General features: G+C 38.0%; 4 protein-coding genes across 7 annotated transcripts in view; all 4 read right to left on the bottom strand.

Annotated features, from left to right (window-relative positions):
- Nucleotides 1-52: 52 nt before the first annotated feature.
- LOC111447190 lies at nucleotides 53-1,253 on the bottom strand. Of its 2 annotated transcripts, XM_023086216.1 has the most exons (3): nucleotides 1,136-1,253; nucleotides 495-740; nucleotides 53-400 (listed from the first exon to the last, which is right to left on the bottom strand). In XM_023086216.1, exons 1-2 carry the CDS (start codon nucleotides 1,137-1,139, stop codon nucleotides 529-531), a joined length of 216 nt encoding a protein of 71 aa, XP_022941984.1. In that variant the 5' UTR covers nucleotides 1,140-1,253; the 3' UTR covers nucleotides 53-400; nucleotides 495-528. The 2 variants fall into 2 exon arrangements, with proteins under 2 accessions (XP_022941984.1, XP_022941983.1); XM_023086215.1 differs by having other exon boundaries at nucleotides 53-740.
- Nucleotides 1,158-1,892, bottom strand: LOC111447187 (thymocyte nuclear protein 1). The gene has a single exon (XM_023086213.1). The coding sequence runs from the start codon at nucleotides 1,653-1,655 to the stop codon at nucleotides 1,179-1,181; it is 477 nt and encodes a 158-aa protein (XP_022941981.1). The 5' UTR covers nucleotides 1,656-1,892; the 3' UTR covers nucleotides 1,158-1,178.
- Nucleotides 1,893-2,103: 211 nt separating this feature from the next.
- On the bottom strand, nucleotides 2,104-2,590 carry LOC111447189 (phytosulfokines-like). Its single transcript, XM_023086214.1, has 2 exons — nucleotides 2,456-2,590; nucleotides 2,104-2,356 (listed from the first exon to the last, which is right to left on the bottom strand). The coding sequence occupies exons 1-2, from the start codon at nucleotides 2,588-2,590 to the stop codon at nucleotides 2,234-2,236; spliced, it is 258 nt and encodes an 85-aa protein (XP_022941982.1). The 3' UTR covers nucleotides 2,104-2,233.
- A 2,600-nt stretch (nucleotides 2,591-5,190) lies between these two features.
- Nucleotides 5,191-11,171, bottom strand: part of LOC111447182 (pre-mRNA-processing protein 40A-like) — a 15,924-nt gene continuing 9,943 nt past the window's right edge. For all 3 annotated transcript variants that reach the window (XM_023086208.1, XM_023086207.1, XM_023086209.1), the window contains exons 11-29: nucleotides 10,969-11,041; nucleotides 10,789-10,881; nucleotides 10,634-10,702; nucleotides 10,481-10,558; nucleotides 10,230-10,316; nucleotides 10,114-10,148; nucleotides 9,902-10,007; nucleotides 8,742-8,822; nucleotides 8,537-8,629; nucleotides 8,268-8,321; nucleotides 8,071-8,187; nucleotides 7,855-7,953; nucleotides 7,266-7,313; nucleotides 7,087-7,179; nucleotides 6,462-6,569; nucleotides 6,310-6,374; nucleotides 6,084-6,186; nucleotides 5,619-5,915; nucleotides 5,191-5,511 (exon numbers count right to left, since the gene is read on the bottom strand). In XM_023086208.1, coding sequence (XP_022941976.1) covers nucleotides 5,374-5,511; nucleotides 5,619-5,915; nucleotides 6,084-6,186; nucleotides 6,310-6,374; nucleotides 6,462-6,569; nucleotides 7,087-7,179; nucleotides 7,266-7,313; nucleotides 7,855-7,953; nucleotides 8,071-8,187; nucleotides 8,268-8,321; nucleotides 8,537-8,629; nucleotides 8,742-8,822; nucleotides 9,902-10,007; nucleotides 10,114-10,148; nucleotides 10,230-10,316; nucleotides 10,481-10,558; nucleotides 10,634-10,702; nucleotides 10,789-10,881; nucleotides 10,969-11,041 — 1,837 coding nt within the window. In that variant the 3' untranslated portion in view covers nucleotides 5,191-5,373. The remainder of the gene's footprint in view (nucleotides 5,512-5,618; nucleotides 5,916-6,083; nucleotides 6,187-6,309; nucleotides 6,375-6,461; nucleotides 6,570-7,086; nucleotides 7,180-7,265; nucleotides 7,314-7,854; nucleotides 7,954-8,070; nucleotides 8,188-8,267; nucleotides 8,322-8,536; nucleotides 8,630-8,741; nucleotides 8,823-9,901; nucleotides 10,008-10,113; nucleotides 10,149-10,229; nucleotides 10,317-10,480; nucleotides 10,559-10,633; nucleotides 10,703-10,788; nucleotides 10,882-10,968; nucleotides 11,042-11,171) is intronic.

Raw genomic sequence — 11,171 nt, 5'->3', positions numbered from 1 at the left:
AAAAAAAAAAAAAAAAAAAAAAAAAACCCCAATAAAGTTGAAAACGGAAATGTAACATGCCCAAAATTCAATGTTAATCTGAATGGAAATTTTTTTTAAAAATCGAATGATTCAGGGAATCGCCTTTATTTTATGTTGTTCTTTCGATCAAATCAGGCAACTGTTCTGTTTCAAAATCAAAAGATTCGAAATCTTCTATCTCGAGGAGTTGAAATGAATTGCAAGCAGTAGAAATCTAATAAATCTAATAAGGAAGATCGAGATGGCGATTGAGATTTGTTGAGGATAATGAAGAAGAAACTCAGAATCGGAGCTATTCATGATTACCTGTTTGGTATCGGAGCTATTTATCCGAGACGGTTCCATATCTGAATCTGTAAGAGAAACTCAGAATCGGTAGCTACACGATCAAACCAAAACAAAATCATCACAAACCAGAACATTCCGCGAAGATTACAGGGGGAAATAACGAGCGAGAGAGAGCGATTATAAACTTGAGAGTCGATAAGCGCAGAGATCACAACGAGACTAAGAAACTGTACGATCGCCAGGACGATCGGCGACCTTCAAGGTCTTATCAATCAACAATCGAGCTTTTTGGCTACGGATTTCAATCTTGACGCTCGCGCTCTTGTCCATTTTTATGTATGGCTTCTTCGATTTCTTCGACTTCCTCAGTGCCTTCACCTTGGATTTTATGGATTCCACCAAATTGCCGAGCTGATTCGCCATTGAAGCCGCTGAAATCTCCAAATGGAAGAATCGAAACAGGAATTTTGCTGAATTAGGGTTTCAAAGAAGGGAAGAAGAAGAAGATGAAGGGGAATTATGTTGAAAGAGGTGTGAGATTGAATGGCTTCGGAGTCTTGGACTCTGTCAGTGGCGAAGCGCTTCCATATATATAGAAGAAACACGTACGCATTAGTGCGCCATTTTATGAATGTAAACAAGTCACCTTGTTTCACCATTAAATTACAGGTTTGCCATCACTGGCCACGGCGCATCCGTTGTCTCCGTCGGATTCTTAAGGCCTTCTCAAAATTCTTCAACATTCCAACCAGAAATCCATAGCCATTCCATTTTCTTTCACAAAACATAATGTTAAATCAAAAGAGGCTCAACAAAATTCACTTACGCATATTCACAAACACCTTGCGTGCAGCATTCAAATTCAAGCTCTATTCCTCACTCCCATGGCGGCAATCTGTTCCATCCCCTTCAAATCCGCCTCCCAATTCGCAGATCTTCTCCCAAATCTCCTTCGCTACCGGCACAACAGACAGTCTAGGTTGCCGAAACAGCGCGAAATCCTTCATCCCTTCGATCCCCTTCTTCATCTCTTTCAAATCCACCGCTTCTCTCATTTCCCCGACCGCCTCGACGTCGACGACAGCGTCGCCGCCATCGCCCTCCAAATACCACTCCCGTGCGACGGAAACCACGCCGACGATGCGGCGGGCCTTGGCGCCGGAGTGGTAGAAGAAACAGAGGTCGCCGAGTTTCATGGACTTGAGATACTTCTGCGCTTGCTTGTTCTTGACGCCGTCCCACTTTGTTCGGCCGCCATTCGCGGCTTGGTCGGCCCACGACCACTCCGCTGGTTCCGTCTTCAGAAGCCAGAACTGTTTTTTGTCTCCGGCGGCCGCGTCAGCCATTATCTTCGATGAACTGGTTGAGGTTATGGTGGTTTTGGTAGTTTTGGTAGTAGGGAGAGGGAGAAGAGAAAGTGAAGTCGGTGATTTTCCCGGCGGGAAAATTGCGCTTACATTGGCGCCTATTTCTGTGGCTCTCGTTAATTTATGAAGACGTTATTTAATTGCGAAACTGCCATAAATACAAAATTATAAATATAAATAATTTTTCTTTCCAATATTTGTAATTACCTCAATAATTAAAAGAAAAACATAAATGAGAGGCACTCATTTGAAATGTCAAAAAAGCCCTTTTTATTTTTTCATCAATTAAAATTTTATGATTTTTCAATGAAAAACAATTTTATCAATTCTAATGAAGAAATAACACAAAAAAAAAAAAAAAAAAACTTTTTTTTTTTTTTACTGCACGGACATGTTGACATGGAATACACAATATGATATCATGACCCGAAAGAAGTAACTAAATTTAAGTTTAGTATATCGGATTTGATCAACCGGAACATAACTCAATTGGTTAAGAATATACATTTGACCAAAAGGTCAAAGATTCGAGCCGAAGAATGAGGTGCAAATAATCTTCATGGTCTTTGCTTATCTGTGTAGATATAATCAGCATGGGCTGCAAGAGTTTTCCTCATCAAGCAATGTTCTTCTCCAATTCCACAGCTCTCCTCTTCCAAAACATCATCCACAACCTTAAACTTCACAAAAAAAAATAAAAAAAAATAAAAAACCTCAATATTTACTGCTTTTAATCAGGCATTATATTAGCTAGAGAAAATATTGATAAATTCACGTACCCCGTCTCGAGTAGTCCCAGGAGACATGTTTGTAGAGCCGGGAATGGGCCGAGCAAAAACGGAGGTCGTCGAGGAGAATAAAAAGAAGAAAAGGAAGAGAAACGTGAAGATGGAGGTCACAAGCTTGGAAGCCATTGAGAGAGATGGGGAAGAGGAGGGACTGTGGAGATGAATATAAAGACATTGTGAAGGGCAATTTTGGAACTTCATGGCTAAAGGAGCCATCATGGATTTTAGTAACATAAAATATCAACAATTTTTTTTTTTCTTTCTAATTATATGATTCATTATTAACTTTTAAAGAATATTTATATTTAATACCATAAAAGTGGAGAAATAATATTTTTTGTATAAAGGTTAATATAAATTTATAGAAGGAAATAATTAGGACGGTTTAAAAGCAAATATACGACGCATTTGTCAACGGCTATTCTCGTGAGAAAAGTGTCGGGCCATACTTGGTTGTACAAGTTCACATGCTACAATCGATGTGTCGTCCCAATCTTGTCTATTCTAGGTTTTTGGTTTTTTCTCTTTTTAAGGGCTGTTTACATGATTAGGGCTATGTCTCTCACCCACAATTTATTATCATTACTATAATTATTTTCATTGGAGGAAACATGGGGTTTTTAAGCATATATTTGATTAATTAAATTTGCTTTGATTTATTAATTTAACATAAATTTGGTAAGTGTGTAAAATATATATATATATATATATAGAAAAGTTCAAATATTTTCCAAAATTTGATTTAAATATAGATCGAGATTTTAATATATGGTTTAGAAAATATTGATTAATATATTATTCTTATTTTTGGTGGGGAGGGAATATATTATATAACAAGGTGCATTAAATGTGGGAAACAAAACTAAGAAAGCATAATGATAATGATGACAATTAAGCATGCCTCTTGCATCCAAAAATTGCAAAACATAATGGGAGGCTTCAATGATATACTTATATGGGTAGGTCCTCTAATATGATTTCGATTTCCCTAATAATGCTAAAGGTCAGCTTTGGAGGCCAAACCTCCCGTCTTTAAAATAAGGTAAACATTGACTTAATTGATTGAACTATGTTTATGTCAAAAGAACTTTATTATAAACTAATTTGCTCAGGAACGAATAAAATATTTAATATGGTTGATTATCGAGAAGAATCAACTTGAACAGATACATATTGACCTATGAACCTAACTATACATAAATTGTCTACAAAAAGGAAAGAGTCGTGCTACTTTATTATCTCTCTATTAGCTGAAATTCGCAGAAGGCGTGCACTTGTGGGCTCATTCCAAAATTTCAAAACATTTAAAAAAAATAAATAAATAAGACTTTCTAAAGTAACATTCTAACTACTCAATCAACAGCCAGGTAAAAAATTTCAAGGATTCATGTTTCTTGATAAATCGTATAGAGAAGGCTGTGGAGCAATAGTTCTGTTGTTTTTATGACAATATAATGTGGGCAAAGAAGAGGGAAAAAGTAGAAGCAATAAGAGACACCAAGGGAGGGATGAAAGGAGAATCATATATGGTCAAACTCTATGATATTTGCCTCTTTACCAATGTTCAAAAGTCAGCTGTTCATACTTCATCCATCTTTTTCCCCCCTTGATCTTCACGGGCTTCTCTTCTTTTTCACATAATAGTTGCAACACAAGATTTGGTGGCCAACCATTCTAAAAGATCGAGAGGTTCAATTCTATTTTTTTTACGTTCGACGTGTGGAGTGGAAGATTAAAACCTCTGACCTCTTCATTAAAGATCTTCAATTAAGATATACTTGAGTTGGCTAAACCAGAGCATATGTTCCTTGTAATGCAACCAATGGTGCTGCTAGTGAATTACTAGGACTCTTTTTGGGTACAGCCACAAATAACTAAGATCTGAAGAGGAAATTCAAGATTGAAAGAATAGGTCAAGTATAATTCTCTGTAGACAACCGACCAACAATGTTTGTGAGCAAGGGTAGAGCCGAGAAGAAAGGCGGGAAACAAGTCTCTGTAGACACCCGACCAACTATGGTTTATGGTGAGCAAGGGTAGAGCCAACAAGAAAGGAGGGAAGCAACCCGACCAACTATGTTTGTGGTGAGCAAGGGTAGAGCCAACAAGAAAGGAGGGAAGCAACCCGACCAACTATGTTTGTGGTGAGCAAGGGTAGAGCCGAGAAGAAAGGAGGGAAGCAACCCGACAACCTATGTTTGTGGTGAGCAAGGGAAGAGCCGAGAAGAAAGGAGGGAAGCAACCTGACAACCTATAGTTTGTGGTGAGCAAGGGTAGAGCCAAGAAGAGAGGAGGGAAGCAACCCGACCAACTATGGTTTGTGGTGAGCAAGGGTAGAGCCAAGAAGAGAGGAGGGAAGCAACCTGACCAACTATGGTTTGTGGTGAGCAAGGGTAGAGCCAAGAAGAGAGAAGGGAAGCAACCCGACCGACTATGGTTTGTGGTGAGCAAGGGTAGAGCCAAGAAGAGAGGAGGGAAGCAACCTGACCAACTATGGTTTGTGGTGAGCAAGGGTAGAGCCAAGAAGAGAGGAGGGAAGCAATCCGACCGACTATGTTCGTGGTGAGCAAGGGTAGAGCCGAGAGGAAAGGAGGGAAGCAACTCGACCATGTTTGTGGTGAGCAAGGGCAGACAATAAAGGACGGAAGCAATTTTCTTCTTAAGTTCGTCTAAAGTGTACCATCCTGCTCTAGTCCCCAACTTCAAAGTTATAGCTTTCTCTTCAATTCAGTACAAAGGGTCTACTATCTTAAAATGAAAATCCAGGCATAAAAATACGTTTGTGACCAACAGAGACAGCTTATTGACAATAAATTAGTGTATACACAAAGCCAAAAAAGGATTTAAACATCATCAAATATTTTAGGTTAATAAAAATCCCACTAATAGTTAATATAGGAGTAAAAAAACTACCTACTTGCCCCGTCGTCACCACATTCCCCGTCTTCAAGCTCCTCGTGGTCAAAATTCTTAGACGAGCCATTTCGATGTTCTCTCTTGTGCCTTCTATGTCTGCTTTCACCATCCGAGTCATGAGCAGATGCATGCTATAAAATCAAATGCGAGGCCACACGACGAATAAGGGGGCATAGAATTAAACGGCATTGGTATTTAGAGAGAAATATACTGTGATGGGAAAGAAAAAGGAACGTACCCGCCTAGATTTCTTCCGGTCTTTATGCGATTGGGATTTCTTCGATCGATCATGACCTGCTTCATCTTCGTCTGAATACTCATCATCGCTATACCGTCTCTTTCTTTGTTTCTTACTACGTTCTTTCTCCAGTCTCCTGTTCTCTTTCGACTCAAGGGTATCCGAACCATCAGCATTTTCATTGTCTACTCCATCTTTCTTCGAGTTCTCCTCCTTTTCCCTTTCCTTTTCTCTTTCGCTTTTTCTGTGTTTTTCCTTCCTTCTATCTCTTTCCTCTTTGTCTTTTTCCTTTCTCGCCTATCAAATTGGCGAAAAGAAATTCATAAGATCGACATTATATTAAATGATATCATGCATATAGGCACAGCGAAAAGTCGAGTGTTGATGGTCAATTTCACACGCCTCAGGATAAAACATAACAAGCATAAACAAAATTCAATAACTAATAGAAAAGAAAATTCATACCTTTTCCTCCTTTCGCTTAGTGTCGTTTTCTTTTGCATGTTCTTTCAGTTGTGCAATGTACTCCTCAAATATTTCCTTACAGAAGCTCTCGTCCTCGATCGAACTAAAAAAAATTAAATTCAATCACAAGTCGTCCTCCTTTCGCTTAGTGTGGTTTTTGTTTGAGAGGTCTAAGCTTTAAAACAAACTATATGATATGAAATAACATGTTGACAACAAGGAATACCTGTACTCTTGGCTTCCTTCAAAAAGGGGTTTGCTGTCTTCCCAATTTGAATATACAGATATTTCCTACAACAATGCAAAAAAAAAAGACCAACTCATTTACTCGGTTAATCTTATGTAACTAAGATACAAACTGGCATTGAAGTGACAAACCTTAAATGAACATAAAAGACTAAAAAAATCATCTCCGAGACGTTTACGCTTCTTAGCTTCTTTCTCCTCCTTCTCCCTGGCCCGTTCGAGCAATTCATCAAAAATTAGCTGCAAACCAAGTCCATGCATGATTAAAAGGGGAGCACATGAGAAAGAACATGTGAACGATATAGAAAGTATTTCAAGTCAGCAATTTTTATCGAGAATAAGACGAGGGTATCTAATACAAAGAATTTATCACGTAAACAATTAAATACAAGTTATATGAGCATCGAGGTCTCTTCTAATTTTCAGCAAATGCATCTCTAATTCAATACGAAGACAGGCTAGATTATAGATACTAGATATCCAACATGTATCACCGTATTACAAACAAACATTCATAGAAAGAGAAGGCTCCACCAGCCACCTGTATGACAATGATAACAGATAGCCTTACAAGATCAGAATCCCAACCTGAGACACCAAAGGCCATCACTAAAGAAGGCCAATCACTTATTCAACCAAACAAGCTACGTGAAAAGCACTCAAGACTATCACTCAGACCACATTCATAAAAAGGCTAGATCTTTTGTAGGTTGCTAGACTCCATCAAGAACAAGGAAGAGTAGGCCTGAAAAAGTACCTTTAAGTTGCTGTCTGATATTGGAGGATTGCTGATATCTTTTGAAATGGCAGCTTTAAAGTCGTCAAGTGTCCATGACAATGACATTGCAATCTGATGGTCCCAAGAGATCGAGATTAGGTATACAAGCTACCAGTGATGGACAAGGAAAAAAAAAAGCTTATGCAGACCGACAATACCTTTCTCAGCTTCAAAGCATCTTTTATTCTCGTTTTATCATCACGATACTGCAAAAATACCGGCCCCAAAAAGAAATATCAAATCAGCCTCAATAGAACAGCATTTCATCAATGCGAAAGTGGAGGCAGGAAAATTATATCAGAGTACAGTGACCCGGAAAGACTTGCAATAACCACAAAAGTAAGATCATCAGAAAAGCATAGAGATGTATTTAGGCATGGGGTCGCAGATAATACAGCTAAAAATAGAAATTAGTACAGGGAGATTTCATGAGGAAAACACTCTACTTTACAAGATCAGTAATGGAACATAGCATTTCAAACACAAGGATAATTGTAATTCTAACTTTCAAACGTCTTAGTCAGGAACCAAAGAATTGAGATGAAAGATAAGAATGTACAATAACTCCCTTCAAAGTATTTGGACACACCCCTTGTGAGTGCACTCCAGACTAACTTTCAACAAATTAACTACTCCTATCACAATCACCTTAACCAAATCAATATAAGCGTCAAGAAATCACAACATTTTTAATGAGATATGTCTGTCAGGTGGTCAAGAAGAGATCAAGAGATATAGAGGATTAACTTGTTTTTGGATCTCGTCTGCAACATCTTCAAATAAATTCTTTGGAGTTGAACCAGATGTATTTGCAGCAACTGCCAAATATGCAGGCAACTCTTTAACCTGAGGAGATGAAGAGGGAACAGGTGAGAGGTGCATATCTTCAGCATACAGAATCAAGATATAGCGGAGCAAGGAACACAATTAAGTAATAGAATAAGGAAAATGTCAACTGCCGACCTTCATGCAGTAGTCACGCCAATGAATTTTAGGTGTAAGAATCCCCGCAGCAATGTGTTCTTCCATCATCTTGCGGAACTCATCACGGTTTTTACGTTCTGCTTTTCTCAGTTCTTCCTGTTGTTCGCAAAATTTCAGAAAAAATACCTTATTTGAAGGAAAAGAAAAATATAAAACAAGATAGCAAACAGACGTACCTTCTGTATTTTTCTCTGCTCCTCCTCTTCCTTCTCTAAATCACGTAGGTATTCCTGTAATATACTTCCATAAGAGCTCTGCTCACTATATAAAACAGGAAAAGTACAATATAATGTTTTTGTGTCTACTCTTAAGGGTGAGGAATCCCACTTTCCCAAGGTCTTTAGGCTGTTCCTCCTTTTCTCATTAAAAGTTTGTTTCTCATTAAAAAACAATAAATAAACAAACAAACAAGATTTAATACAATTATTAGAATGCAAAAAGTTACCTGAAAAATTTCCAAGCGATCAATTTTTTCAAGGCGTGAACATCTTTCATCAACCACTAAGCGGTCTTGTACTTTACGCCACTGGCTACTAGCCTTAAAGGAATACCATAGCATAACACTTCAATTGAGTTTGTACAACAAAGTAGTACAATAATAAATTATAGATTGTTAGACGGTGCAAAAAAAAAAAAAGCTAAAAGAGTACCTTAATGAAGTCACAAGATTCCAAAAATGTTCTATATTCCAGAATGTTCCGACTACGCTCCTCCTGTGCTTTTGCACGCTCCTATTCAACAACAATAATTATATTAACGAAAATGAAAATTTGTTTATTAAAAAAGAGAAAGGGAGAGAGAGAGAGAGACGTTGTCCACAACACAGCTTTCTTTCATCAACGCAACCGAGAAATTAGGTTTACTAAAAGCATAAAATCAGGTAGAGAAAAGGGAAAGGGTAGAGTGGATAGGCCAGCTTTATGCTTAACACATGCCAACATGCATGGGAATGAAACATTCCTTATAAGGGTGTGGAAACCTCTCCCTAGCAGACGCATTTCAAAACCGTGAGGCTGACGACAATACGATACAGGTCAAAGCGGACAATATCTGCTAGCCTGGGTTTTGGCTATTACAAATGGTATCAAAGCCAGACACCGAGCGGTGTGCCAATGAGGACATTGAGCCGCCAAGGGGGTGGATTGTGAGATCTCATTTCGGTTGGAGAGGGAAACGAAGCATTCATTATAAGGGTATGGAAACCTGTCCCTAGCAGACGCGTTTTAAAACCGTTAGGCTGTCGGTGATACGTTACGGGCCAAAGAGGACAATATCTGCTAGTGGTGGGCTTGGGCTGTTACAAAAAGAGGCTCCTAGCCAGTGGTAGCTTGTCTCGTCTTTCAAATGGGGTGCAAACAATTAAAATTTCTATTCAATCACACTTAAATTGTGCTGAAATAAACACTTAATTGGCACCAAATTATGTTAGGCTTCTAACTAAGAAGTGATTAGTGCTAAATACGAGCAGCAACACCGGATGATGTACCAAACATATTTCAAGCAATAGAAAGTTAATTAATCCAATCACCATTTTGGAATGAATTTTACTCAAGATCTTTATACAGCTACATGCTTGTGCAAATTGATGAATTTAATCCATTTCTATTTCTTCAACAAGTTTTTCTATTGAAAGAAGAAAACCATACTTTCATAGAGAAAATTAAAGGATATTCAACGGGCATACAAAAAGCCAGGCCACAACAAATGGGGCCAAAATAAATAGAGGCAAAGCTGACCAATGGACTTATCAATAGAAGGAAAAACGTGGTAGAAAAGGTAGAAAGTGGGAGGCAGGCATACAGATGCATACCTTATTCTTGAGTTCCTCCAAGTAGCCATCAAAGAGATCACGTCGATCCCTATCTCTTTCAATTGCTAGGAAGCGTTCATCATTTTCAAATATTGATTCGGCTTTGCTGTTCATTAAAATTTTCATAAGCCAACACAAATCACAAGGAAAACAAACGACCCATGATAACAAGGCTGAAAATAAAAAAGGAACATAAATGGTAGAAGACCAACCTCCATCTCATAGATGAAGTCACCTCTGTTGACTCCTGCATGGAACCATAGATAGGTAAGAGATAAGAAAATTGTGCATGAATAGGGTCAAACAAGCTTCGAGAGGAGAAACGTACTTCCAGCATCTTTCTGAATTCTTCCCGCGCTTTTTTCTGTTTAATTCGTCTTTCCTCCACTTCCTGTTTTTTTCTTTGACCAAGGAACTATGACATACAACAAAGCACAGATTACTTCTTAAACAATCACTACTACCAGCATCACAGGAGAATCTTTCAGAAATTTCACAGCATTACAAGATTGACTGATTAAATAGACAAAACCTAGTTACAAAACGGGACTAGAGCGAAACGGTTGACCCATGCCATACCTCGTTGAAAGCGTGCTTCCGTTCTCCAAGTGTTTTCAGAGCACCATATCGTTTGTCATTAATTATAATTCTCATGGCCTGACATATTAAAATAAAAATTATAGATGGGGGCTTAAATACCAGCAGAAACTAGGGCACATTTAGTTCAATTACCCGATCCCACGTCCAGTCAGAGCCAACATTGGCAGACTCCAGGAGAGCTTTAAATGCATTTTTTGCTTCCTACATAAAAGATAATAAAACAAAAAAACATACAGTTCAGCTGAAAGTGGGGAAAAAAGACAATGTAGGTTAGGAAGAATCGTTACCTGCTTATTTGGATACGCAGATGTGTCCTGATCAATAGCCCTCTCTTCCATTGTAAATTCAACTTTCTCCTCCGATGTATCTTTCTTCGTTTCCTTAATAATGATAAAGAACAATCAATAATGGGTGGGAAAAAAGAAATAAATCCAATCATAATAAGAAATAAAAGAAAGAAGTGCTACCTCAAGATCTTGGGCAGATACGCCATCTATCAAACTATCAGTATCCTGAGCAGAAGACTGGTTCAAATCATTCCTGCATAATTTATACATTAATAAATCTTCATTTGCATAGAAAGTAAAAAATTCAATAGAAAGGCCCAATCAAGCTAATGTTGCATAGTTTATTATTTCGTTTCTTTTTTTTTTTTTTTTTTTTTTTATAA

The sequence above is a fragment of the Cucurbita moschata genome, unplaced genomic scaffold (assembly GCF_002738365.1).
Source record: "Cucurbita moschata cultivar Rifu unplaced genomic scaffold, Cmos_1.0 Cmo_Scf00009, whole genome shotgun sequence".
NCBI classification, from domain to species: Eukaryota; Viridiplantae; Streptophyta; class Magnoliopsida; order Cucurbitales; family Cucurbitaceae; genus Cucurbita; species Cucurbita moschata.
Note: the sequence above shows the minus strand (reverse complement) of the source record. Positions and strands in the feature narration are given on the sequence as shown.